This window comes from Aulonocara stuartgranti, assembly GCF_965226115.1.
Source record: "Aulonocara stuartgranti genome assembly, chromosome: 1".
NCBI classification, from domain to species: Eukaryota; Metazoa; Chordata; class Actinopteri; order Cichliformes; family Cichlidae; genus Aulonocara; species Aulonocara stuartgranti.
Window position 1 is genome coordinate 20,171,167 of NC_138939.1, and position 25,457 is coordinate 20,196,623.

General features: G+C 41.4%; 1 protein-coding gene across 2 annotated transcripts; it reads left to right on the forward strand.

Moving 5' to 3' along the window:
* Window positions 1-510: 510 nt before the first annotated feature.
* On the forward strand, window positions 511-25,226 carry usp47 (ubiquitin specific peptidase 47). Of its 2 annotated transcripts, XM_082538410.1 has the most exons (28): window positions 511-823; window positions 5,728-5,922; window positions 7,736-7,852; window positions 11,938-12,091; window positions 12,184-12,280; window positions 12,373-12,518; window positions 12,646-12,725; window positions 14,814-14,963; window positions 15,183-15,278; window positions 15,370-15,522; window positions 16,009-16,167; window positions 16,512-16,643; window positions 16,843-16,919; window positions 17,397-17,452; window positions 17,938-18,050; window positions 18,153-18,254; window positions 18,443-18,650; window positions 18,854-18,969; window positions 19,089-19,208; window positions 19,357-20,158; window positions 20,384-20,559; window positions 20,645-20,725; window positions 20,817-20,932; window positions 21,043-21,161; window positions 21,506-21,636; window positions 21,743-21,790; window positions 21,875-22,005; window positions 23,639-25,226. In XM_082538410.1, exons 1-28 carry the CDS (start codon window positions 779-781, stop codon window positions 23,811-23,813), a joined length of 4,095 nt encoding a protein of 1,364 aa, XP_082394536.1. In that variant the 5' UTR covers window positions 511-778; the 3' UTR covers window positions 23,814-25,226. The 2 variants fall into 2 exon arrangements, with proteins under 2 accessions (XP_082394536.1, XP_082394537.1); XM_082538411.1 differs by lacking the exons at window positions 511-823; window positions 5,728-5,922 and adding an exon at window positions 7,255-7,394.
* Window positions 25,227-25,457: the final 231 nt, after the last annotated feature.

The following is a 25,457-nucleotide window of genomic DNA, read 5'->3' on the forward strand; positions in this document are numbered from 1 at the left end:
CATAGCTGCCTGGTGGATTCAAAACAAGGACCTTCTTGCTGTGAAGGAACCACTGCTAACCACGCTGATGCCCCACTATGTCATTATATATATGTATGCACAATTGTATAGTGAAATCCTTTCATTATATTAGTAGTTTAGGCCCAACAGGCTACAGGCTTGAGATTCTACATGGGAGGATTATTAGAAGCCAAGTGGCGCAGATGAGCCTACAGTCAAACCCACGCCATCATTTACATTTAGAGTGAAAATAATATCAATAAAGTTTTGAATTTATTAAACCATAAAAGTAGGCACATCTTGTGCTATTTTTATCTTAATCTGATAATAACATGACAATTAATATATTACATAGTAGAAATTAAATTCACACATCTCTCTCATACACAAACTGTGCGCTTGTACTGTATATCTGTCATCTCTGCCCTTTAACGAAAACAAGCGAAAACACGCACACTCGCCGACGTCATCCTGTCCGCATCACGCACGCTTATCTGTATGGAAAGTGACGCCAGAGCTCCCTGAGTGAAGTCTCGCGGAGTAAAAACACCGGCCATTTTTCTCCATTTATAGCACGACACTTTGTGCTGGGGGTAGTGTAACCGAGAGTGTTGCGATTTCACTTTGATAAGCCTACAAGTTTTGGCAAGTTTAATTTTGGTATTTAAGCATCCAAACTTCTAACAAACCGACCACAAACAATGTTTGTGTTGACCGCTGCAAAGTTTGTTCGCTGACATCCCTGTCCGGATAGATGCTTGTCTAAACTGTCGCACAAATGGAAATGGTGCCTAGCGAGGAGAACCAGTTCGTACCCAAAGAGGTGAGGTTATTATGGACCGTGTCCAGGTCGGAGAGTCAGCCTCTCTGGGCATTAGCTGTCACCTTTACAGACCATGCACATTAATGATGCAAAACTTTCTGCAGCACTTTTGAAGTTTGCGATCTTACCCCGTCTTTAATTGACTATCTCTGAGCTGCTAACAGTTAGCCAAATATGACTTGGACGGCCTATCATGACATGGCTAACTAACGCATCTGCTAACGTTAGTTAGCGGCTACTTTCGATGCATTTCAGACGGAGAACATTTTAGGTAGCAAAAGCGTTATCATAATTACCATTTAACTGTTTAGACTCGAGACATGGCTTTATGGTCACTAAAATACCCAACCTTTTCCATTGTTGCTAATGACATTATGTTGTCCCGTCAAACGAAGGCATTTGTCAACATCAGTTAGCTTACTAGCATAACATTAGCTTGTGGGATTTAGCTAGCAAGCGCTGTTAGCTTCTTAAATCTGATCAGTGGCAACAACTCCGGCTAATCTAGATGTTTTTGAAGTTCCCCAACCAATTGCAAATGGCAAGCAGTGCTGAAACCCCGTCGACCCCAAACAATAGTTTTACAGATATATATTTCAAACCCTTCTTGGAATCATTTACAGGTTGTTTTTAAGTAAAACTTCTACTTTGAATGTAAACGTCAGTGCTAGCAAGACAAATTGACAAGCTAACGCTAATGTTAGCGGAATTGACTAGCTACGCTACTGATAGATGTGTTTAACAACATTAGCGTTTATCTCAGAATAAATTGATCGTTCTTTGTTTATTTTTTAACATCGTCGATAACCTCTTTTATTGCTGAAGATAAGTTACTTAGAATTTTTATGTTTCTAGTTTGGAGCTCAGTTAACGTGCAAAGTCTTAATGTTAACATTAGCAGTGCCTTCTTATTCAAACAGGAATAAAATGAATAGTCTCTTTGATCAACGGCAGTGACGGTAGTCAGATTTGATTACTGATATGTTAGCTCACATGTTAACAGGATGGGTTAAGGTAAACATCATATACCGTACTGCTAACATAGCAGTCATATCCATTTAATGCGTTACACCATTATTTTTAAGGGTGTGTTTTTACTTTGTTTCTTTTATATTGGGCTCAGAGCAATTTGTCAGGCGTCCATTTAACATTAGGAATCTATTTGATAAGCGAGCCTACAGCCTATTTTCTCGCATAGTAATGATACACCTTTTGGAGTAAAGTCAAGTCTTTTGACAATAAGGTTGACTGTAGCTTTTCAGTAAGAAATAGTATTTCTTCAGTAAGAAATGCTGTAACCATTATTATTAATAATAACCATTATTATTAATAATGGTTAATAATGTAACCATTATTTCTTTGCCGTTATACCTCCTTGGTGCCTGAGCAATGTACGATGGAGCAGGGTTTCTGCTTATCCATGTACGCTGGGCTTTTGTACTGTGAAGGCGGTTTACTTCCTACTGATGTATAACGTCATGGTTACTTGTGCTGGGAACAGGTGAGATTCCAGATTAAAAACCAACAAGTATGAAATTACCAACCACTGGCTGATCAAATCTCAGGAAAATAGTGTCACCATTCCTGGAAGATCCTTGGATCTTTGTGAAAGGATAGGTTTTAGAATTTTTTTTAATGAGTCTTCTTTTTCCAACTATGTTTTAAACATTAATTTAATCAAACATTTGCTTTTCTAGACCATTATGTACTGTGATATTGATGAGGCTGTCAACTTGTACAGTTGGTATTTTTTTCTTGCTTTCTATCCTGATTTCAAATTGGCTAAAGTTTATTAGCCGATTTGCTAGCTCATCTCCAGTCTTGTTGGCCAAAGTGCTTAAAGTGCTCACACATTTAATACTAAACTGCCGTGCAGTGCTTTTCATCACTTACTGCTGCTTTGTCTGCAGCTGCTGTGTTCTTTTAGTCTGTATTATGCGTTTAATCTTCATAGTTTTCAAATATTATAGTTCTATCTTCCTTCATTAGTGAATCGATAACCAGCTTTGTGCATTTTGGATCTAAAGAGTATTTTGCATCTAAAACTTGCATCCTGACCATAAAAATATTAAGATATATTTGAGATGTATGTTGGCCTGTTGTGGTGAAGGTAATGTAAACTGCAGCTGGCATTGAGAATAGGTGGAAGTTGAGGTGGGATATCCTGGGATAAAGGAAGTCAGAGGGAACTCTATTTATATGTTGTTTCGAGTTAAATAAAACACGAGTGAGGAGAAAAGGCTAATTAACCACCTCTTTCATGTAATGACACTCACATGCAGCTCTACGTCAACTGTGGTAAATGTTAAGTGAATGGCTTGGGGTATTTAATAGTTCTGCTGTGTAGACTTATAACAAAAAGCACTGTCCCAATGATCCCTTTGCCGATACAATAAACAGTGGGTATAATACTTGCATTTAAATGATGAAGGTTGACAACCAAGCCCTTTTCTTGTCTTTTTTTTCCTTTTTTTTTTTTTTTTTTTTTGGTGCAGTTCTCAAATATGATTTATAAATTGGCAGTTGACATAGCTCTCCAATAACAGTTGAACCAAAAAAAATCACTGTAGTCTAACTTCATGGTTACTTGTTAAAGTTTACTAGAAATGTGGATTTAAATTCATTTCACTTTGTTTATTTCATTGAAGACTTTATATTTTATTTAAGTAACCTTCATTTGTAGTTACTGAATTAGTTCATAGGTACTGATTTCCTCATTTTTCAAATGTCTAATTTTTGTGTCTTTAAAATATTTCTGTAATATGCTGCCTGTGTTATGCTGTACCTGTAGCTTCATGTGATTATATCCATGGTAAAAATAACCTTTAATCTCATAATACACTTGTGTGTTGTCAGCTGCAGCAGCGTCTTTGTAGGCGCTGGCAGTCACATTTTGCTAAGATCACACATACAAAAAGGCTGCAAAAAGTGCAATTATTTGAATATATATTATTATTATTGTTGCATTTGTAGGTTTTTAGAAAACAGCTCAATTGTTTTCCAACCAAATGACATGTTTTACAACTTAATTTACTTGTTCTATGTGTTTTAAGTTGTTCTTCACCCTCAACTATCTCCACATATTATCAGGGTGTATTTTGGAGTTGCAGACAAAGTATTTTTGATGAAATGAAGAGGATTTCTCAGGTGTGTTTGATATAGGAGAGTGTGTACACAATCGAGCATGGTGGTAAATGGATGCATGAAGCAGTAGCCATGATGACTATTATACTAGAACAAAGCTCGACGCATGTTGTTAAACTAGAAACCAGCTTAAACAAGTACCACCTTTTTCAATAATCAAAGAGAAAGGGAATTAAATAATGATTAGCAGACAAATAATTTATTAGCATGGTGCACATTTACAGGAAAACTAAATAATTTCGTGTTGCATTTTAATCATAAATTGGTGTCACTTTTATCTACTGGTAAATGCTTTTTCTGAAATATAATTTAGTGCATTCGCTTTGTGTTGTTTTAATATCTAAACAATATCTGGTAATAGAAATGAAAACTTTGTCATTTTGGGCGGGGTGGTACTTGCCAGCTTTTACTGTTTAAAATGTAACAGTTACAGTCTGCACTCCCAGTTAACGTATCTGAAACTTTAAGGGGTTTATATGTTATTTTAACCTAGTTGTTTTATTTCATTTGATACTTAACAGGTAAGTAAGCTAAACTAAAACACTTTGGCATTACTCTTCAGTGCCTAGACCTTTTCTTGCTTGGTGAGTGACCTTTTCTGCCAGATTTTGCTGCTCAAGTTCTTAAGAAAGGTTGGCTTTTAGTCTGCAGGTGATTTGTCCCTGACTGGGAACACTACATACCAGACCAGTCACAAAGCAAACTATGAGGAGTGTTTAGTTGAAATGACTCAATGCTTCTTGAAACTCCTGTTCCACCTGACTATTTTTGTTTTTGTTTTTTGCTTTAAAATTAAGCATGAGTGAGCGATTGCATGGCATGTTGTTGAAGCAGATTGTGGAGTATGTAGGAGAAATCTGACAAGTGGTTGTTCTGTCCACCGGAATCAACCAACTGCCCACCTTATCCAGTCATGTGTTGGGAGGTTTAGTGTAGAAAAAATCAGCCAGTCATGTGTCGTAAACACTTTTTGAAAAGAGGTTTCAGTAAAGCGGTTTCAGTATCGAGCCCTGATAAACCACAATTGCAAAAAAGAGCTACTTTTGCAAGTCTGTTATACTTGAAGTCAAATTACTGCATGTCTACCACATCAGTTTTGTTGTTTTGTTATCTTGTTATAGATTTTTTTTTTCAAAACTTTAATTTTGAAGAAGAAAGCAAGTAAGTAATTCTGTTGGAAGTATTTAATATAAAAACTGAGAAACTCAGAGCTTTTAACAGACTAATATTCCAACGGTGGTTAGTTTAATTGCTTTTAGTTTAGGTTTGAAACATGTTTTATACCGATTGTAATAATAACCTGTATAACTCAAAGCACCAGTGTTAAAGTGGCCTTTAAGATACAGAAAAAATCTATTTTTACATTTTAAATATCTTCTTCTTTTCCTAATATATGCCCGATAATTATATTATTAATTTGATATGATTTAGTGAATCCATTATACTTTGGTAGAAAGGTGAGTTGGACTCAATACACTACATGGTGATCCAGGTGTGGTGAAAATATGGGAATGGAAATCCTTTGAAAATCCACAGCAGGGTACTTTGTGTTTTAAAAAAAAAAAAAAATTAATATTGTGCATGAAATTACAACCAACAAAACCAAAACTGAGCATTAACTGGCATGTTATTAATGACCTTTGTAGCACAGCTTTAACGTTTTTTGTGTTGTTTTTTTCTTTTTTAAATGTTTAGCTCTTCATTGGAAAACAAACAAGTCAGAAAATAATGTTTATATCTTTTTCTTTATTTATTTGCAGATCCAAAATGCAGCCGAGGAGCCCAGAGCGCTGTGTATAATTCAGGACATCACCAGCGCGAAGACGGTGAACGAACGGCTGACTCTCAACCTGCCTGCTTCCACCACCCTCTCCAAACTTTATGAAGATGTCGCTCACAAAGCAGGATACGTAAATGGCACTTTTGGACTTGCATGGGGAAATACACAAGACATGGTTAGTAATTCATCAGTTTAGCTTTGTTTTGCTATGGAGAGTAACGTGGGTTTAGCATCAGCAGACATTAGCAGATGTGTCTGGAAAAAGCAGAAATAAAAGTAAATGCAGGATTAAGGTGCTGTGTTCGGAACTAGTGTATAACATTGAATATTTACTCATTCATGTTTATAGTGTTTATCTTGGGTAAAACTGTGTAGCAGGCAAGCTACCATAGTTTGTGGTCTCTGGATATCTATGGTACCCTGGTGCATACGTCGCTACAGGAAGATGTTTAGCTCAAACTTGCAGTGGTAGTTGGGTTGATTGACATTCTCACCATAAATGAGCCTCCCTGGATGGAGTTCATTCGAAATCAGACCAGGAACCACCTCCTTCTGACGGTCACTTCTTCTCCATTGAGTGCGATTATTGTGCTCGCATCTGCACCAACTAACTACATCAAAAGGGAAAATGAACCAGAGATCAGTTTAAACAGACCAAACAAAATTAGTTTCACTCCTCTCATTAACTTTTACTGTTGCACCTGATTTTCAGTCAGTGACACACACAAAAAATCAGTTTGGGTAATTGTAGGTATCCCACAGTGCTTCTCTACTGTTTGGGTACAATGACAGAGTTAAAACAAAAGAGGTAAAATATGAGTCAATAAGAAATTATAGTAAGACTTATTAGTCTTACTTATCATTTGTCACTTGACTAAAAACAGCTTTAATGAAACAAGTAAAAAAAAAAAAAAGGCAGTGGTGCAACATGCAGAAAACTGGCAGTTTGTTGGGTAAAAACACTTTTATATCATGGTTTATTGTGACAGTTTTCTTTTTCTTTTTTTTTCTTTCAACCTCTGTTGCCCTCCAGTTGGCCAAAAAGAAAATATCGGCAGCAGCTTTAAAGTGACTTGAGTGTAGCTTGACTAATTCTGGTGAACGTTGATGTGATTCATAATAATGGCTCCCAATCTTTGTTTATAGTTTATTCTCACGCATGTTTCATTTGAGACACAATGTAGCTCTTTTACCTTCTTTATTGCTAGGACAGTACCACGACATCAGCTAATAATAGATTTTTGTACCCTGTCATTACATGTAAATTTACATTTTACAACTGCTACAAAATGCAAACAAGTAAAAATACTGTTGCTAAAACTGACTTTCCTAATATGTTTAATTAGTGATGAGTTTTGTACTGTTGGATCTGTGTGTACACATTATTCCCTTTTCTTAAATGAGCCCATGCTAATCCTGTTGCTGACCCAGGCCAAAGCCCAGGTGCTGCCTGTTGTTATCTCACTGAGTAGGTCAGTGGATTAAGCCACTGCTTGTTCCCACTGCAGCACTTTGCTTGCTCATCCTCAGCTTGGCCCGGAGAAACCTAGGTAGCGTTGTTCACATGTTGGCTGCAGAGGCTTTCCTTGTTAACAACAATACATGGAATTAGCTGAAAATGAATTCAGTAGGACTTTAACTCTTCCGGTGAGTTCATCCACTTTATAGTTTGTAAACAGCTAGCCTGCAGCCATCTGCTTTGACCGTTCAAACCAGATGGCTGCTAGCCCGTAGAGTGGTTCTACTGAAGTTTTCTTGGTGCTAAAAGGAAGGTTTTCTGCTCCACTGTTTACGCAAAGGGGGTAGTTTGTTTGGTCTTTATAATATTGTAAGGTCTTTTTATGTATAGTAGACTGAGTTGACTTAAGTTGACATTTTGCTTAAACTAAATATCGAATAAAAAAGATTGCATGTGTTTACTGCTGTCCAGGCATTGTTGACCTCTGTGAAACTTGTCTGTTCATATTGTGTTTATTTGCTTTCTCTAGGCACCGCTTGACCATAGCAGTGAGATGTCCCTCTCAGAGTCTGGGTTTGAACCTGGTGGTAAGAGGAATTTCCTCCAGCTTACAGATAAAGATGGAGAGCAGCCCCAGATTGCATCTGTGAGTGTTTAAGAATAAATTAAGATAATGATTCATAATTTCTTAAATAATCTTTAAAAAGAAATCTATAATTATTTCCCTACAGAATCTACTAACACGCTAAACACTCTAACTGGAAACGAATAGTTATGTCTGTAACTTCTGTTCCCTGAAGGAGAGGAACGAGGTACAACACATAAGTATGGGATATCACGCCCTCGCGTGTCCTGGCTGAAGAAACCTTTATTCACGCCTTTAAGGCAGATGACGTGTAATGACACACGCACGGCCCCGCCTGCACATATAGCCGCTGTCATCACAGTCATCCCTCAGTTCGATAGTTGCTCTTCACCGAGCCAAACTGCTCAGTGGGGCCACCTTGTGGCATGATCTTGGGAAAATAGGCAGCATTTGGACGCAATACGACCTTGTGGCCATCAGGAGAGAACTGTATGCAGGAGGGATGCACAGACAGCGCATGAAGGTCACCCACTCGCTTTGCCAAAGCGAGAAGTAATTCAGTCTTATATGAAAGAAATTTCATATCCACAGACTGAATGGGTTCAAACGGGGGGCTACAAAGGGCCTCCAGCACCAAAGACAAGTCCCAAGCAGGGACACTGGACTTAAGCACGGGCCTCAGCCGGCGAGGCTGCACCTAGTGTCACCCCGTTAAAGCCAATATGACAAGCAGATATAGCGGCTAAATAAACCTTAATTGTCGAAAATGAAAGGCCCTTATCCAGCAGCTCCTGCAGGAATGTCAAAACATCCACAATAGAGCACTGAAATGGAAGCGTGTGGCAGTCCTGGTACCATTGCTCGAAGGCTCGCCATTTGTAAGCGTACAAGCCTCTAGTACATGAATCCCTAGCGCTCTGAATTGTCGCTATCACACTAGGTGGCAAACCCTTAGCAATCAAGTTTAACCTCTCAGCAGGTAAGCATGAAGGCGCCACAGGTCTGGGCGCGGATGAAACACTTTTCCTCCCGCCTGAGAGAGGAGATCCCTGCGGAGAGGAAGCTGCCAAAGACTCGCTGCTAGCAGGCTGATTATCTCTGCATACCACGACCTTGTGGGCCACCAAGGGGCCACTAGAATCAGAGAGAGGGAATGCCGACGCACTCTCTCTAGAACTGGAGATATCATTTCCACTGGGGGGAAATGCATACAGGAGCACGTCTGGCCATTGGTGCGCAGCTTCAACAGGGGAAGAGAGCGTGTTCCTCCCTGCCTCTTTATGTAAGATACCACTGTTGAATTGTCCGTCCTGACTAAGACATGCTGGCCCTCCAGGACTGGACGGAAATGCTTTAGAGCTAAGAACACTGCTAACAGCTCTAAGTGGTTGATGTGCAGCTGGCGCTGGGCTGCGGACCAGATCCCTCTCACTGATGCACACTCGCACAGCGCTCCCCACCCTCTTAGGGAAGCATCTGTGGACACCTTGCGAAACAGCATGGGCTCCCTCAAGGACGGAGAGCTAGCATGCAAGACGGAGGTGACGCGATGCACACAAACGGTGAGAGAGAGTCCAGCGTTGAAACGCTCTCATTTTTAACAGTCCAAGTGGCACTACGGCGATCATAGATGCCATCATGCCCAACAAGCTTAATATCGTCTGGAAACGCAGTCTGTGTCCCAGCTGAAACTGAGCGAGGCAGCGATGAAACGCGGCCACTCTGTGCTCCGACAAACGTGCGCGGCTGGAAAGCGAGCATATTTCCAAACCAAGAAAAGTAATCTGCTGACTCTGGATTAGCAAGCTCTTTTAAAAGTTCACAGAGAACCCCAGTGTCTGAATGTGTGACAGAACCAGCGACAGCTATGTCTCCGCCTGCTCTCTGGAGCAAGCTACGAGAGCCCAGTCGTCTAGGTAGGCTAAGATGCGGATGCCTCTCGCTCAGGGGCGCTAGTGCTGCCTCGGCATATTTCGTAAAAGTGCAAGGAGCGAGCGACACCCCGAACGGCAGCACTAGGTATTCGTAGGCTACGCCCTTGAATGCAAACTTCAGAAACTGCCTGTGTTTCGGGTGTATAGCCACATGAAAATAAGCATCTGTTAGATCGATTGTTGCAAACCAATCTCCCGGGCCAACCGCATTCAAGAGCTGTCTGAGTGTTAGCATCTTGAACCTGTACGTTCGTAGATACGTGTTCAAGACTCGCAGGTCGAGGATGGGACGAAGCCCTCCCCCTTTTTTCGGAACAACAAAATAACGGCTGTACCAACCTTTGTCTGTCTCCGAAGCGGGGACCACTCGTATTGCTCTTTTCTGCAATAGCGCCTTTATTTCCTCTCTGAGTATCATGGTGGCTTGACCTGGAACTGCAACCGGTAACCCATGGCAACGGTTCGCAGCACCCACGGAGAGGGGGCGCAAGCGCACCACTGAGGGAAGTGAGCAGCCAGCTGGCTGACCTGCAGCACCGTCGGCGGGGCGTTGTCGCCCCCCAGTGTGTCTGCAGGGGACTGCATCACCTGCCTGACCTGGCTCATTCTGCCTGCAGGCTGAGCATTTGTGATTGTTTGAGAATAAACAACACTCTTTATTGATTGTAACATGGAAACATGTACATTCATACATTTTGTTGGAGGCACCTTTTCTGGGGCACAACAATGAAAAACAGCGGGAACACTCGATGTGGTCACCTGAACATTTAACACACCTGAACAGGGAGTTACCTGAGGCATTTTGTGTGCAGGGGTTTTGTGCTTGGGAGACAGTGTTAGGAAAGTGCAGCGCCTTCTGGGGCTGACAACCTGAACAGAACTTAAGCGGCACCTCTTGTGCGGCAACAGAGGGGTAAAAGCAGCGTCTCCCTGCTGCTGGACCCCTTCTCCACTCGAACAGAGTGGGGACGGGACAGATAAGCAGCCAGAGATGACTCCATAGGGGGTGGGTTAGCTAAGCCAGCCCCCTTGGCGCCGTCCAATTCCATGTACTGTCCATAGCCAGGCACAGTGACGTTGGTAGACAGAGGTTTGTCCCATGATGCTGTTAGCTTGCAGAGAAAGTCTGGGAACATGGGAAGGCAGTTTTTGGCCGTTGCGGGCTCCAGTGGGAGGAAAAAACCCGCGAACCGCGACGGCTTCTGAGCTGGCGGAGGAGAGGGCCAGTCCACCTGCAGCTTCTCAGCAGCACGGCAAAACAGGGAGAAAAGAGAGATGTCATCGTGGCCGACCGGTGCGGCAGCGGCGACACATTGGGCCGACAATGCGCTCTCCTGCTCATCGTCCGACAAACCATGGATGTCCAGGCTGATGTCCAGCACGTCATCGTCTTCCTGGGGAGCGCTGGCGGGCTTCAACCCAGGCTGAAGCCCGTCATCGCTCCTGCATGGTTCCGGCTCGTCATCAGCTAACCCGTCAACGTATTCCATGTGGTCAGCCCAGCTAATTGCGGGGACATCGACCGGAAAATCCTCGTCTTCGGACTCGGAAAGGAGAGGGTCATGCCGTGCGACAGCTGAGCGTCCCAGCACTTTTTCCACAAACGTCACCTGTCTTTCCAGGGTTGAGCGCCGGAGCTGGCGGCAAAGTGCACAGGCTTCGGGCTCCGTCCACGCTAGGAGAGCGCTGACGATCCCAAGGTAGACAGGGCAGGCATTGTGCTGGTCGCTATCGTGCAAAGAGAAACCGCATCCCTGAGGACAGGGGCGCACAGAAGATTTCTGCTTTGCTCGCTAGGTTTGGAGTCCATTCCAAAACGCAAAGCGAAACACTGCACAGGAAAAACTTGAAATTAGCGCTCCGCGGGCAGCCTACACACCAACTGCGCGGCGGAGGCTAACACCAACAGGGGCAGTTAAGCTAAGTTCAAGTCGGCAGACAACGGAGCTAACTAGCAGCAGCTAGCTAGCCCAACTCAGCAGAGGTGTTCTCAGCGAGGTGAAGAGCGTAAGAACTGAGGGATGACTGTGATGACAGCGGCTATATGTGCAGGCGGGGCCGCGCGCGTGTCATCACACGTCATCTGCCTTCAAGGCGTGAATAAAGGTTTCTTCAGCCAGGACACGCGAGGGCGCGATATCCCATACTTACCGAGTGAATCGACTGAAAGGGAACGAAAGATGTTATTACAAGGCATGTTTGTGTTTGTAGGATGAGTCAGGAACAGCAGATAGCAGTGGACTAGATGACAGTTCCCAGGAACGATTTATTGGACCCCTACTGAGAGATGGGACTCCTGGCTGCAGTGGTGACTACAGCAGTCCATCTTACTCTTACTCGTCCATCCTTAGCAAGTCTGAGACGGGTGAGGTTTGGTTACATGTTGAATATGTGACACCTTTCCTTTTATACATCTCCAACCGATCACTTACTACTTGTCTCTTGCTGCCTTTACAGGTTATGTGGGCTTGGTCAACCAAGCGATGACTTGCTATTTGAACAGTCTGCTGCAAACATTGTTCATGACCCCAGAGTTTAGGAATGCACTCTACAAGTAAGAAATCATGGTTATGGATCACTTTGTGAAAATTCTCTTGTCACATATAATAGATTTAGATTTCTCAAATATCTGCTGTTCGACTTCAGTTGGGAGTTTGAGGAGCAAGAGGAGGATCCTGTCACCAGTATTCCCTACCAGCTGCAAAGACTGTTTGTTCTGTTGCAAACTAGTAAGAAACGGGCAATTGAGACTACTGATGTGACGCGAAGCTTTGGCTGGGACAGCAGTGAGGGTGAGCTTATGTACTTGCCTGTGAGTAGGCTCACATGGCTGGTTTGCATGTTCATGGAGGACAAGACCATGTGCCTCTGTCTGTACACTTAATTATACTTTTTCTTTCTTTGTGCTTTTGCTTTTAGCTTGGCAACAACATGACGTCCAGGAGCTGTGCAGGGTCATGTTCGATGCCCTGGAGCAGAAGTGGAAGCAAACAGAGCAGGTAGGAGAAAACAAGTAGTTTTCTCAGACTATTAACAACAACAACAAAAAAAAAAATCTGCATCCAGGCTCAGGCTCCCCCCAGAATGGGAACAAAAGGCCTACTGTGGAAAAAGTGAAATGTGCCAGTAAGCCCTGGGGTTAGCTTTTTCTTATCTCGGGAATAGGCTATAAACGGCAAACACTTAGACCAGTGTACGAATGCGCAGCCATGTGGTCTGTAAACGCAAGCATAAGTACACGTGAATGCTATTTTAAAAAATTAAATTAAAAAAAAATCTCATACCACAAGGGATTTTTACTTGTAGTTTTCAGCCATAGAAAGTAAACTGATGACAGGATATATAAACTATACATTTTTTCTTTCAAGCTCCAGTTTTCTTCTTCTACTAATCTTTAGTTTATATATTCATAAATATCTGGAAACAGTTAAGTTTTCCCCCAGTCTACATGTGCCATGTGAACCATAAGTGATGATTGCATTAAATTCCATTTTGGCATCCTAACACGGTTATTATACTTAACTAAAACTAAACTAAAAACTAGGAATTGGCTTGTAAACACATTTTAATTAAAAGAAAGTACCTGCAAAATTAACGAAAATGTATTTAAAAGATACACAAAATGGTTAAGTCTCAGTTTGGACAGCTGGAAAAAAGTAGAATGCCCAAGGTGGGTGGTTGGAGGGAAATTGCTGCCCCCAGTGGAGAAGTGCCTTGGGATCTCATTCATGAATGAGGGGAGACGGATTGGTGTGGTGATGATTTGGAGGCTGTACCGATATGTTGTGGAGAAGAGAGCTGAGAATGACAGAGAAGCTGTCAATTTACTGGTAGATCTGCGATCTTACTCTCACCTGTAGAGTGAGGAACTCGAAATAGAAATGCTTCTCCTTCATCAAAAGGAGCTAATTGAGGTGGTTTGGGCATCAGACTGGGAATACCTCCTGGGTACCTCCTAGGTGAGGTGTTTAGGGTAATTCCTACCAGGAGGCCACGCTGGAGAGATTGCATCTCTTTGCTGGCTTGGGGATGCTTTTTTTTTCTCCCTGGATGAGTTGAAAGAGATGCCTGAAAAGACGGAAGTCGGGCCACCTTTGCTTACAGTGTCGAATCCAAGAAGATGATAAATGGAGGATGGATGGATGGATTAGTTTGAATAAATTTGTTAACACAGCAAAATGAGGCTATGGTGCAGTTTATAGAGACTGGGATGTCCATGTGACTCTTTATCAGAATGTGCAATTTAAGAAGTATAGAACAGGAAAAGACTGAAACTAATAAAAAAAAACCTAACATTTAATGTTTTGGGGCAATAAATAAAATAATTAAACAAATGAAAATGAACAAATTCTCTCAGGAAACCAAACTAATGAAAAAATGCAAAACTATCTTGGTCCATATTTATTAATCTCAGTAGAAAAGACTTATATTAAATATACAACACAAGTGTTTTTACCGTTTCTAAATGGTTTGATTGATTCTTGATTCAATAATGGGACAAAACCATCATGACCAGAATTAATACCTAATGACTTTTATAAATAATGACATACATTTTTTTTGTTCCAGAGCAAAGTTTTTAATCAAATAAAAATCATTCCTGCAGCTCTTGGGTTCATTCTTTCTTTACTTTAGGTTTCTGTTACTCTCTGTTTTGAGTATTTTTTTTCTTTCTCTAACTGATAAGTTGAGGGCTTGTTGTGCAGTGTTAACAGTTACGCTGGTTCGTCCAGTGTCTGCCATTTCAGCTGTCTGGAGAAAGCTACAGATGGCAACTGACTAAAAAGAAATACTCTCCTTGGCCTGTTGTTGTCTGTTGTGTTTTATTATCCTGAGAAACTTTCATATGCAGTTGCCGACGGAGTTGTATGGTAAAGGAAGGTTTATGGGAAACAAATCTAAACACAAGTAGAATTATTCTGTATCCCACTACATTTTGCTGTCAGCACTTGCTTCTCCAGAAGTAGAGAGAAATTGTCTCACAGCTAATGTTGCAAATTGGTAGCAGACCATTTTGTATCCTGAGTTGATTTTTCTTTAAAGTAAAATGTGGCAGAGAAACCTGACTGTTCTCTCCCTATCTTCAGGCTGACCTGATCAACCAGTTGTACCAGGGAAAGCTGAAGGATTATGTCCGTTGTCTGGAGTGCGGCTATGAGAGCTGGAGGATTGATACTTACCTGGACATCCCTCTTGTGATCAGACCCTTTGGAGCCAGCCAAGCCTATGGCAGTGTGGTGTGTTTCTCACCCTTTGTTCTTCTAAGCATATACTTTATCACAGCAGCACTTAACATTTATTAACTCTTTGCAATTCAGTGTTGCTTAAAGGTTACTTTAAATTCAGTACTTGGTACAGTTTCAAACTATTTGATATTAAATTGTTATTCTAAATTGATTTGATTTACATGATATGATTTTTTTTTTTTTTAATTTATTTATTTTTTGATGCCACAGGAGGAAGCATTACAGGCATTCATACAACCAGAAACACTCGATGGGCCCAACCAGTATTTCTGTGAACGCTGTAAAAAGAAATGTGATGCCCGTAAGGTAAGTATACTAAAAATGTAACATGGAAGTCATGATTAGAGAGTACAGTGTTTTGCTAATGTCTCTTCTCATTTTCTGACATCGCACGCAGGGGCTGAGATTTCTGCACTTTCCTTACCTGCTGACATTACAGTTGAAAAGGTTTGATTTCGACTACACCACTATGCATCGCATCAAACTTAATGACCGCATGACCTTCCCAGAGGAACTTGACATGAGTCCATTTATTGATGTGGAAGATGAGGTGAGAGCACCATTGAATTTACCTGCCTCTGTCATTGTCATTACTGATTTGGATTCATCCTATGGGATGCCTTTTAATCAATTTTGGAATTCATTTTCTCCTTTATGACTGCTAAAGGAGGAAGCAAAGCAGACGCTCCCTCTGCATCACCTTAGGATTATGGGTTTTGTGTTATCATGTGGTGCCTTCATTGTAGGGCTGTATGTTTTTCCCAAACAGTGCAACCTTAGTTTCATCAGTCCACAAAAACATTTTTCCAAGTGTTGAGGGTCAAGGTGCCCTGTGTGTAATCTTGTGCTGTGTCCTGCCATGACAGGCTTCAGTCAGCCATAAACCATGGTTTGTGTATGTTGACCAACTGAGATGTTAACCAGCTTGCTGGTTTCTTAATGTCCTACATTTCTACGCTGGATTAGTTCTTTTCTAATTGATCTTTTGAATTCACCTTTAACTCTGGTGTTGTTTTTCAAATTGCCTACTCTGTAGAAGTCCCCTCAGACCGAGAGCTGCACTGACAGCGGAGCAGAGAATGAAGGCAGTTGCCACAGCGACCAGATGAGCAACGATTTTTCCACCGATGATTGTGTGGATGAGGGCATCTGCTTGGACAGCACCAGCAGCACAGAGAGGGTGTTGAAGCCAAAGGTGATCATCCTCACTTAGATGGATTTGGTGTGCTTGGTTTGTACGTGAGAATGTATCTGACAACAGATTAAAAGGAAGTACCTGATTTGCCAACGGTGTAGTGATAAGAGGGATTGTTATTCTGCAAGTGTCAGCTAAAAATGTTATACTTCTCTGTTCTTGTTAAATATATAAATTTGTCTTTTATTTACAGTGTTCTAAAGATGTGTGATTATTCTCTATTTTTGCTTTAAAGTGGCAAAATATGGGAACGTGTGTATCTCTAAAAATATAGTATGTCGACAGTGAAATCTGCAACACAATTATTTGTTTTAACTGAACAGTGTTCCCCTATTTCTTCTCAGAGTTTGCTGACCTTTGAGCTGTTTTCTGTTATGGTCCATTCTGGGAGCGCTGCGGGCGGGCACTATTATGCCTGTATCAAGTCCTTCAGTGATGGCCAGTGGTACAGTTTCAACGATCAGCACGTTAGCAAGGTCAGTCTCTGCTCTTGAGTGACACGTTTTGGCTTCCTACTGAAAGTAAATGTCAGGCAGTGCTTGCCATTTCTATATACTAGACCAAAAAAAAAACTGCCAACTGCAACTGCCATTTAAAATGCTGCTTATTGTCATTGTGGTAACCTCTGTTGAATAGTTTTTTTTTTGTTTCATTGTGTTCATTTTTGTCAAACAGATCACCCAGGATGATATCAGGAAAACATATGGGGGATCCTCAGGGAGCAGAGGCTATTTCTCCGGTGCCTTTGCAAGGTCAGTTGTGTTCCACAGCAGTCACAGGCCTTGAGACCAGTTGGCAACCCCCAGTTGGCCCCAGGGAAAAAATGTCTATTTCTTGGCTAGGTGGTGAGTGATTGCTGGAGGCTCGTGCTGTACCAAAAACCTCCATGTCATTGCTTTGGTCGATCATATTGTGCAGAAAGCAATCTTGAGATGATTTTCAAGCAGCACCGTGTATCTCCATGCGATTTGTTTCACCTTGTGGCTGGCAGCAGCCACTTTCCGACTGGTCAGGGAATGCACGTTTTTTCCAGGAGTCGCTGACTTTGTGATAGAGGACTCCCTCACATCAAATGCTTCCAATACACTGACTTTGGAAAACGAATGGTGTTTATCTTGTTATTCACATCTGTTTCTAAATGTGAAACCTTTTATTTTCCCCCCGTTTGTGTTTGTAATTTTGTTTTTATTGAAGTAATAGTTTTCTCCTTCCTCTTACCTTCCCAACAGCTCTACAAACGCATATATGCTGATTTATAGACTGAAAGATCCTTCAAGGAATGCAAGTAAGAAATTCATTCAATTAAGTCTTGCTAAGGAAAATGTAAAAATTAGAGCAAGAATGACAGTTTTTCCACATTTCTGAATTAAAAACTCCCAAACTGTAAAAGTCACAGGTTTTCATCTTTTCGTCGTAACCTAGTGAATGTGTTTGGCCTTTTGTTAACTTGTTTTTTTGTAAGGAAAGTGTTTAAATAAAACAATTTCACTTGTCTTCTGATACCTACTACACGTAAGAAGATCCTTTACACAAGTTTCCACTGTGCCCTATCTGCCATCCATCTGAACTAAACTTGTCCAGGCTTTTGCCTGTATTTGCAACTTATTTTTAAAGCTTTGTGTTGCACCAGTTGCAAAGGAACCAGCTTGCCCTCTTGCCTTTGTCTTGTGGTCATAATTTTCCCATTTTTCATACTCTGATACATACCCTGAGCTCTGTAGTTTTCCTCATGCCACTGGATTTAATGTGTAATCTCTGAATTGTCTGCAGAGTTTTTAGCCGTGGAGGACTTCCCAGACCACATAAAGCGTTTGGTTCAAAAGGAGAAAGAGTCTGAAGAGCAAGAAAAGAGACAGAGGGAGATTGAACGCAACACTTGCAAGGTGCTGGGCTGTTTGCCTAATTTATAAGGATAATTTAATACCCTGTCTCTCTCTTTTTTTCTTTTTTTTTTTTTTGGTAGTCTTATGCTCTTTACTTTTTAGATCAAGCTCTTCTGCATGCATCCTGTGAAGATGATGATGGAGAGCAAGTTGGAAGTGCACAAAGACAAAACTCTCAGAGAAGCAACAGAAATGGCCTACAAGGTTTGTTAGATTTGTTTCAGTTACTTTTGGAGGAATCTTGAAAGACATTTGGTGCATTCAATTTTCTTTCTTCCATTAACTTTGCAACACAGCATTACTGTGATTATAGCAAAAGAAAAGAAACTCACTTTAGAGTTTGGATTTCAAAACTTGCTGCTAATTTCTTTAATGGGTGTTCTGTTTGTCAGATGATGGAGCTTGAGGGAGTTGTCCCTCTGGACTGCTGTCGCTTGGTAAAATATGATGAGTTCCATGAGTACCTGGAGCGCTCTTATGAAGGAGAGGAGGACACACCAATGGGCCTCCTCCTTGGAGGAGTCAAGTCTTCATACATGTTTGACTTGCTTCTAGAAACCCGCAGGCCAGATCAAGTGTTCCAGCCTTACAAACCTGGAGGTCGGTAATCTTCTACTGTTGACTGCTTGTTGTACATAGTGCTGTTTTCAGGATGATAAAAGCTGAGTTGCCAGAGTCTGAACAGACAAACTGTGATGATCAGAAACAAATACACACCGGTGACAGGTGTAAGTGTGTGTATCAAGCAACTTAGTTGCTGTTTATCTGCGTGGGTGTGTTTATGATTCTTCTTTTGTTCACAGAGGTGATGGTGAAGGTTCATGTTGTTAATCTGAAGAGCGAGACCATCGCGTCTCCCGTCAGCGTTCGGGCGTACTTGAACCAGACGATCACTGAATTCAAACAGCTTATTGCACAGGTTTCTTACTCTTAGCCTCTTCACAGTGTTTTGTTTTAACCATTTACCCAGGAAACTGTCAAATATAGTGGTGTCGGTTATATTAATGTAAGCCTGTTTTTGTGTGCATTTCTTTCCAGGCTACAGGGCTTTCTGCAGAGACCATGCGTGTGGTTCTGGAGCGCTGCTATAATGACCTCCGGCTTCTCTATGTCCCAAACAAGACACTGAAGGCTGAGGGATTCTTCAGGAGCAACAAGGTCTCTTGTTTTCTTCTAACTTTGACAGTTGTTCTGTCTTGTGCGTTATTGTGTTTCAGTCTTGTTTTAAATTTCACAAAGTCTTATTATATATGTTATTATTACATGAAATTTGCTAATTTGTTTGTTGGCCATTGTTTTTCACCAGGTTTTCGTTGAGAGCTCTGAGTTGACCGATCATCAGGTTCCTTTCACTGACTCGCTCTTGTGGAAACTGTTGGATCGGCACGGGAATACGATCCGGCTGTTAGTCTTACTACCAGAGCAGTCTCCTGGTGCCTTGGCAAACAGAACTCTTTTCCAAAAAGTAGGAAGTGACTCTGATGTGCTCTCTGAGGGGGCAAAGGGTAACAGGAAATCTGTAGAGGCTATCCTGGAGGAGAGCACAGAAAAGTTAAAGAATCTGTCTCTGCAGCAGCAGCAGGGCTCCAGCACCAGTGACAGCCAGAAAAGCTCTGACGCCAGCGACTTTGAACATATCGAATCCCCAACCCAAGAGGCGGACTCAAACTCTTCTCTCTGCGTGGCTGCAGACAACAGAGAGTTAGAGAATCGGATCAGGGCCACGTCTGCGGGTAGCGGCGGCGCCTCCTCTGACCCTGAGAACCACTTTGCCTGTGAGGAGCGGTCGGACTCAGAAGTGAACAATGACCGCAGCACCAGCTCGGTGGACAGTGACATCCTGAGCTCCAGTCACAGCAGTGACACGCTGTGTAACGCAGACAGCGGCCCAATCCAGCTGGCCAATGGCCTGGACTCGCACAGCATCACGAGTAGCCGGCGCTCCAAAGCCCACGAGGGCAAAAAAGAGACCTGGGACACTGCAGAGGAAGACTCTGGAACTGACAGCGAATATGACGACAATGGAAAGAGCAAGGCAGAGGCCCAGTACCTGTACTTCAGAGCAGAGCCTTGTTCTCAGGATGATGCCTCGTGGAATTCACAAAAATGTACAAACTTTTATTATGCATTTAAAAGCAGTTGTCATCCATAGCTAGTATATTTATGTTTTAATTACATTTAAAATCAGGTACGGGCAATTACTTCCATTCAAGGGGGAGGATTGCAAACATTCTTTACCTGTTTTGCATCCTTGACGTATATCTTTTTTTTTTTTTTTTTTTTTTTAAAAAGGAAAGAAAAGGTACATTGATGTTTCTTGTGATCTACATCAGGTTTGGTGGTTCATGTGGACAAGAGAATAACATTAGCAGCATTTAAGCTGAACTTGGAGCCCTACGTCGGCGTCACCTCGACCCAGTTCAAGGTGTTTAGGGTGTATGCCAACAACCAGGAGTTTGAGAGTGTACGGCTCAACGAGACACTCTCATCGTTCTCTGACGATAATAAGGTCAGTTTAAACGTATTACTTTGATTAAAGTCGTTTGCTTGAGAGTAAGGAAATATCTCAACAAAGACTGTGCCACTATCCATAGATAACCATTCGACTAGGCAGAGCCCTTAAAAAGGGTGAATACAGAGTGAAAGTGTATCAACTACTAGTCAATGAACCAGAGGTAAGAACTGACAGACTTTTCTTACTCATACACTGTTGTACAGCTGCACAGCATTATGTTATAAAATATATTAATTGTGGTGTTTTCTCAGCCCTGCAAGTTCCTAGTGGACACGGTGTTTGCCAAGGCTATGACTGTCAGACAGTCTAAAGAGGAGCTGCTTCCTCAGTTAAAAGAGCAGTGTAAACTTGACCTCAGCATTGACAGGTAAGATTCTTTGCTTTGCATAGTTCAGAGGACTGTTGATACAGTTTCCCTTCAGGTAAAATGAACATGTGTACAAAACAGCATGTATCTATTTATCTCTGTGTGGTCAGGGTTCGCCTCAGGAAAAAGACGTGGAAGAATCCGGGCACAGTGTTTTTGGATTACCACGTTTATGAGGAAGACATCAGCATTTCGTCCAACTGGGAGGTTTTCCTTGAAGTCCTTGATGGTAACTTGTGTTTTTCACTTTCTTTTAAACATTGCTTCACTATGCGGTTTTTCTTTGGGTACCTCAACTACCTTATTTTAGTTTTGTTCTGTTCTAATAATATAAACTTTTTCTTTAAAGGTATAGTAAATAATTTCCTTTAAGGTACAGAAAACAAACATTAAATCATCTGTTTCCAGGGGCTCAAAAAACAGATTGTTGAATTGTTAACATGCTGTGAAACGCCACATGGAGACAGATTAATAAATGACGTGTATTTGGTTCTAGAGTGAAGGAAAATTTGTTTTCACTGAAGTTTCATTTAAAGTGCAGTTGATTGATCCACAGCCTCTAATGTTTCTCAGAACCAGAGAAGATGAAATCAATGTCACAGTTGGCCGTTCTGACTCGGAGATGGAGCCCGTCTACAATGAAGCTGGGGCCTTTTCAGGAAGTGATTCTGGAGAGCAGCAGTGTGGAGGAACTCAAGGAGAAGGTTTGTCTGCTGCATGACAAATGTGTTTTACTCATAGCTTGTGTTCAGTGTTTAGCTGAGGGAAACTGTTGTATTCCTGTGTCTAATGTTTTTATTCTGTTGGCAGCTTAGTGAAATCAGTGGTATTCCATTGGAAAACCTGGAGTTTGCAAAGGTAGGTGGATGTAATTACCTGAAACCTGGGACCCGATTTTTCTAATATGTTTGTATTGATGACACTGCTATCTGGTCTCTGCAGGGTAGGGGGACATTTCCTTGTGATATTTCTGTGTTGGAAATCCATCAGGATTTAGACTGGAACCCCAAGGTGTCAACCCTTAATGTGTGGCCTCTTTACATCTGTGATGATGGGGCGGTGGTCTTCTACAGGTAAAAAAAAACAAACTGGGACAAGTCCACATTCAAGTACAGCGTTTGTGTCTTTGGTATTTTTGTGAAATCATTTCATGAACAGAGAGGACTGTAGTAGAAGTCATAAGTCATGCATTCGCTCGGACTATTAAAAACTCAATATGTTTATGTGAGTTGAATTTTTGGCATCTAATATGAATTAGAGACAACTTTAATATTTGAACACCTAATCTCAATATCTAATATAAAGTACAAATGTACGCAAACTATACACATGGCTTTACAGGTTGGCTTTGACTCAGTAATGAATAAAACATGATATTGTTGCATTAGAAGCATTGTTGTTTTTTAGGTTTTTCCCCTAGCTTTTGACTTCTCATATTTATACATTTAATACCACAAATGAATCAGTAAATGTTTTCAGTCAAGAGGGTCTCAGTTTAGGATTGAAACTTAAATACAATCCCTGGCCACTTCATTAGTTACACCTATTCACGTGCTCGTTTACGCAAATATCTAATCAGCCAATTACATGTAAGCAACTCTGTCATTTTGGCTATGGTAGACACAGTGAAGATAATGGTCTGGTGAAGGTCAAACAGAGAATGGAGAACAGTGATTTAAGCGTGATTTCAATATGATGTGATTGTTGGAGCCAAACAGACTTGTCTGAAACTGATCTGGGATTTATTTGTTTTACAACCATCTCTTTAAGTTTACAAAGGGATGGCCTGAGAAAATTTAAAATATCCAGTTTCTCAAGTTCAAAAATAGCTTGTTGATGCTAAAACTTGTAGGAAGGCAACAATAACTCAAATGACTACATGTTGCAACCAACACCAAGGTAATCATGAGAGCGTGTGAGAAAAATGCAGCATGTCAAATGACACTAGAAGGCTACATGCTCACCAAAACTGAACTTTTGGTGGTGATGCGATGATGTGGGGATATTTTCTTAGCGCATATCATGGCTGACAAATTTGCAGCAGCTTTTTAATGCTGTCATATCAGTATTGACCAAAATCTGAGGAATCTTTCAGCACTTTGTAGAATCTACTGCATGAAGAATTAAGGCAGTTAGGAAGGCAAAGTGGGGTGGAAAGTGTACCTAATAAAGTGGCTAGTGAATGTATATTAAGTAATTAATCTTTTTTTTTTTTTTAATGTAATTTTCTGCCTATAATGTGGACATAGGTACAGGTAGTTGTATCTGTCTTTGCTGTGATGGTAAAAAAATTTTTTTAATCACAAATCAATGCAGCTAATAAATGAGACCGCATGAGGTCAGTGCTGACAGGTCTGATTTCCATCACTGACTCTTTAATGACTGAAAAGGCAGTGGTACAAGTGCAGATTTGAGCTTTCTTACTATGTTCTGAACCAATTATGTTGTAATCCAGGCTTTAATTGTAAAACTGTATCTAGTAGTAGAGATATTTTAAAGAAAGCAGCTACTAAGCTTTAAAAAAAAAGACTTCAAGTTTCAGTTCAGTTTACATGTTTTCTTTTTTTTTTTTTTTTTTTTCATTCATTCATTATTCCCTTAAAATTTTAAAACATGGCGACATCCATGGAGTTCTTCTAATGATCTTATTATATTAGGAGTATTTGTGACCTCCATCAATGTTTTTGTGCTCTTTTGTCTGCGCAGGGACAGCACAGAAGAACCTCTGGAGTTGTCAGAGGATGAGCGCAACGAGCTAATGAAGAAGGAAAGCAGCCGTCTGCTTAAAACCGGACACCGTGTCAGTTACTCGCCACGCAAAGAGAAGGCCCTCAAGATCTACCTGGACGGCGGCCCTGCAAAGGACCCAGGGCAGGACTGAGGCGTGGAGAAACACTCGTGGGTTATTTGTTTTGCCTGGGTGCTGCAGCAGAGCATCCAGGCTGCGGGACTCTGAATGTCGGGCCCGACAGTGACTTGAAATCGAGCAGCGCTGTGAGGATTATGTGCTCTCACCCTCCACCCTGAGCTCCAGGCTCAGAAACCCTATTGTGCACTATAGTGTATTGTACTGTAAAGATTAAAGGGAAGTACAAAAGCTATTTGGATGCTGTATAGACAAATCAATTAAAAGTGAAAGCTTCAGGGATGGATGCGGAGAGTCTAGGACTGTGAAACCGGTCTGGGAGGCATCCATCCTGACTATTCAAGGCTCCAGTCTACTTTTACATCAGGCTCTTTCACTGTCCTCCCCGTCACTGTGTTCATCTCCGTGTTTTGGACAATAGTGTTGATTATGATTCATCCGTGGCCGTCTTGTAAATCCATGTGCTCACACTTTCTGAGCACCACTTTGTTGGAGAAATCAATCTGAATCATCTTACGTTGAACATCTTCCTTTAAATTAAAAAAAAACCAAAAAAAAAAAACGACTTATCCAGCCTTCCTCAGTCTCACCTCTTCTGCCGAGACAAACCTCACTCACTCAGACTGCCTGACAAATTGAGAAACCATTCATTCTCAAGAATTGATGAATTGGAAAAAGCAACAATTAATAAATTGTAAACTAAAGTTGTTTCTCCTCTAATGCTCCTATAATGCCAGAGTAACGTGTTGATATGGGTTGTCTTTACTGCTGCTCTATGTGCTTTATAGGAGCTCTGCCTCTGTCACATCACTTCCACTAGATGTAGTGATACATAGGCTATCAGTCCTTTTTAAAACTTAATATAATAAAACAAAACCAAGTAGACGATGTTAAGAATCTCCTTGTTTTGTTGTTTGTTTGTAAATTATTATTTTGCTTCAGACTTAATCATTTAGAGAGGTCTTGTGAAGCACCAGGCACTCATCTGTTGTCTGCATTAACCTTTAATTTAGAAATTGGATATCTTTATGTTTCTTGCACCATGTGAAACTTGCAGTACATGTCTCGTGTCATCCACGTGTGTGTGTGTGTGGTGTGAGAGGAGAGAGCTCTCTCTGGGTGTTGGGCAAGAGTCAGAGGTTGGATTTTTGGCGCTTCTACCTGCTGCTGCTTGATAGACTGACACCAGCGGGTGTAGAAAGCCTGCTGGACTCAGTCTGCCTGTGCAACTGCTCTGAGGACTAAAGCTCAGCATCACGGCCTCCTTTCCGGGCCTCTGATGCTGCCACCAGCTATTCACTGTAGAAATGCCAATATCAGAAGAGAACCTTTTTTTTGTTGTTGTTGTTTATTTCTTTGAGATTTCAGATCCTGTGTGGAAATAGTTTAAGATGATTTTAGAAATGAATTAAAGTGCTTTTTTCAGAACTGCAGTTTTCTCTTACTGCTAACCAATTCATAAAAACACGTTAGGATGTTATACTAGCTGTACTTCCAGCTTGACACATTTTTTTTTTTCTTTATAAAAATTTACACTGGATGCCCTTCCTGCTGCACTGTGACCCCTTGAGGCTGGGTTTGTCACTTACTCTCAAACCCTGTAAGGTGAATTTGTCAACCTCTACACTGCAGAAAATCCACCCATTTTCTTCATCTTAT

Excerpts from the sequence above, each read along its gene's own strand:
- usp47 (XM_082538410.1), top strand. The coding sequence starts at position 779 with ATGGAAATGGTGCCTAGCGAGGAGAACCAGTTCGTACCCAAAGAG. Across the intron at positions 824-5,727 it reads ACCAGTTCGTACCCAAAGAG|ATCCAAAATGCAGCCGAGGA; the intron begins GTGAGGTTATTA and ends ATTTATTTGCAG. Across the intron at positions 15,279-15,369 it reads AGAAATGTGATGCCCGTAAG|GGGCTGAGATTTCTGCACTT; the intron begins GTAAGTATACTA and ends CATCGCACGCAG.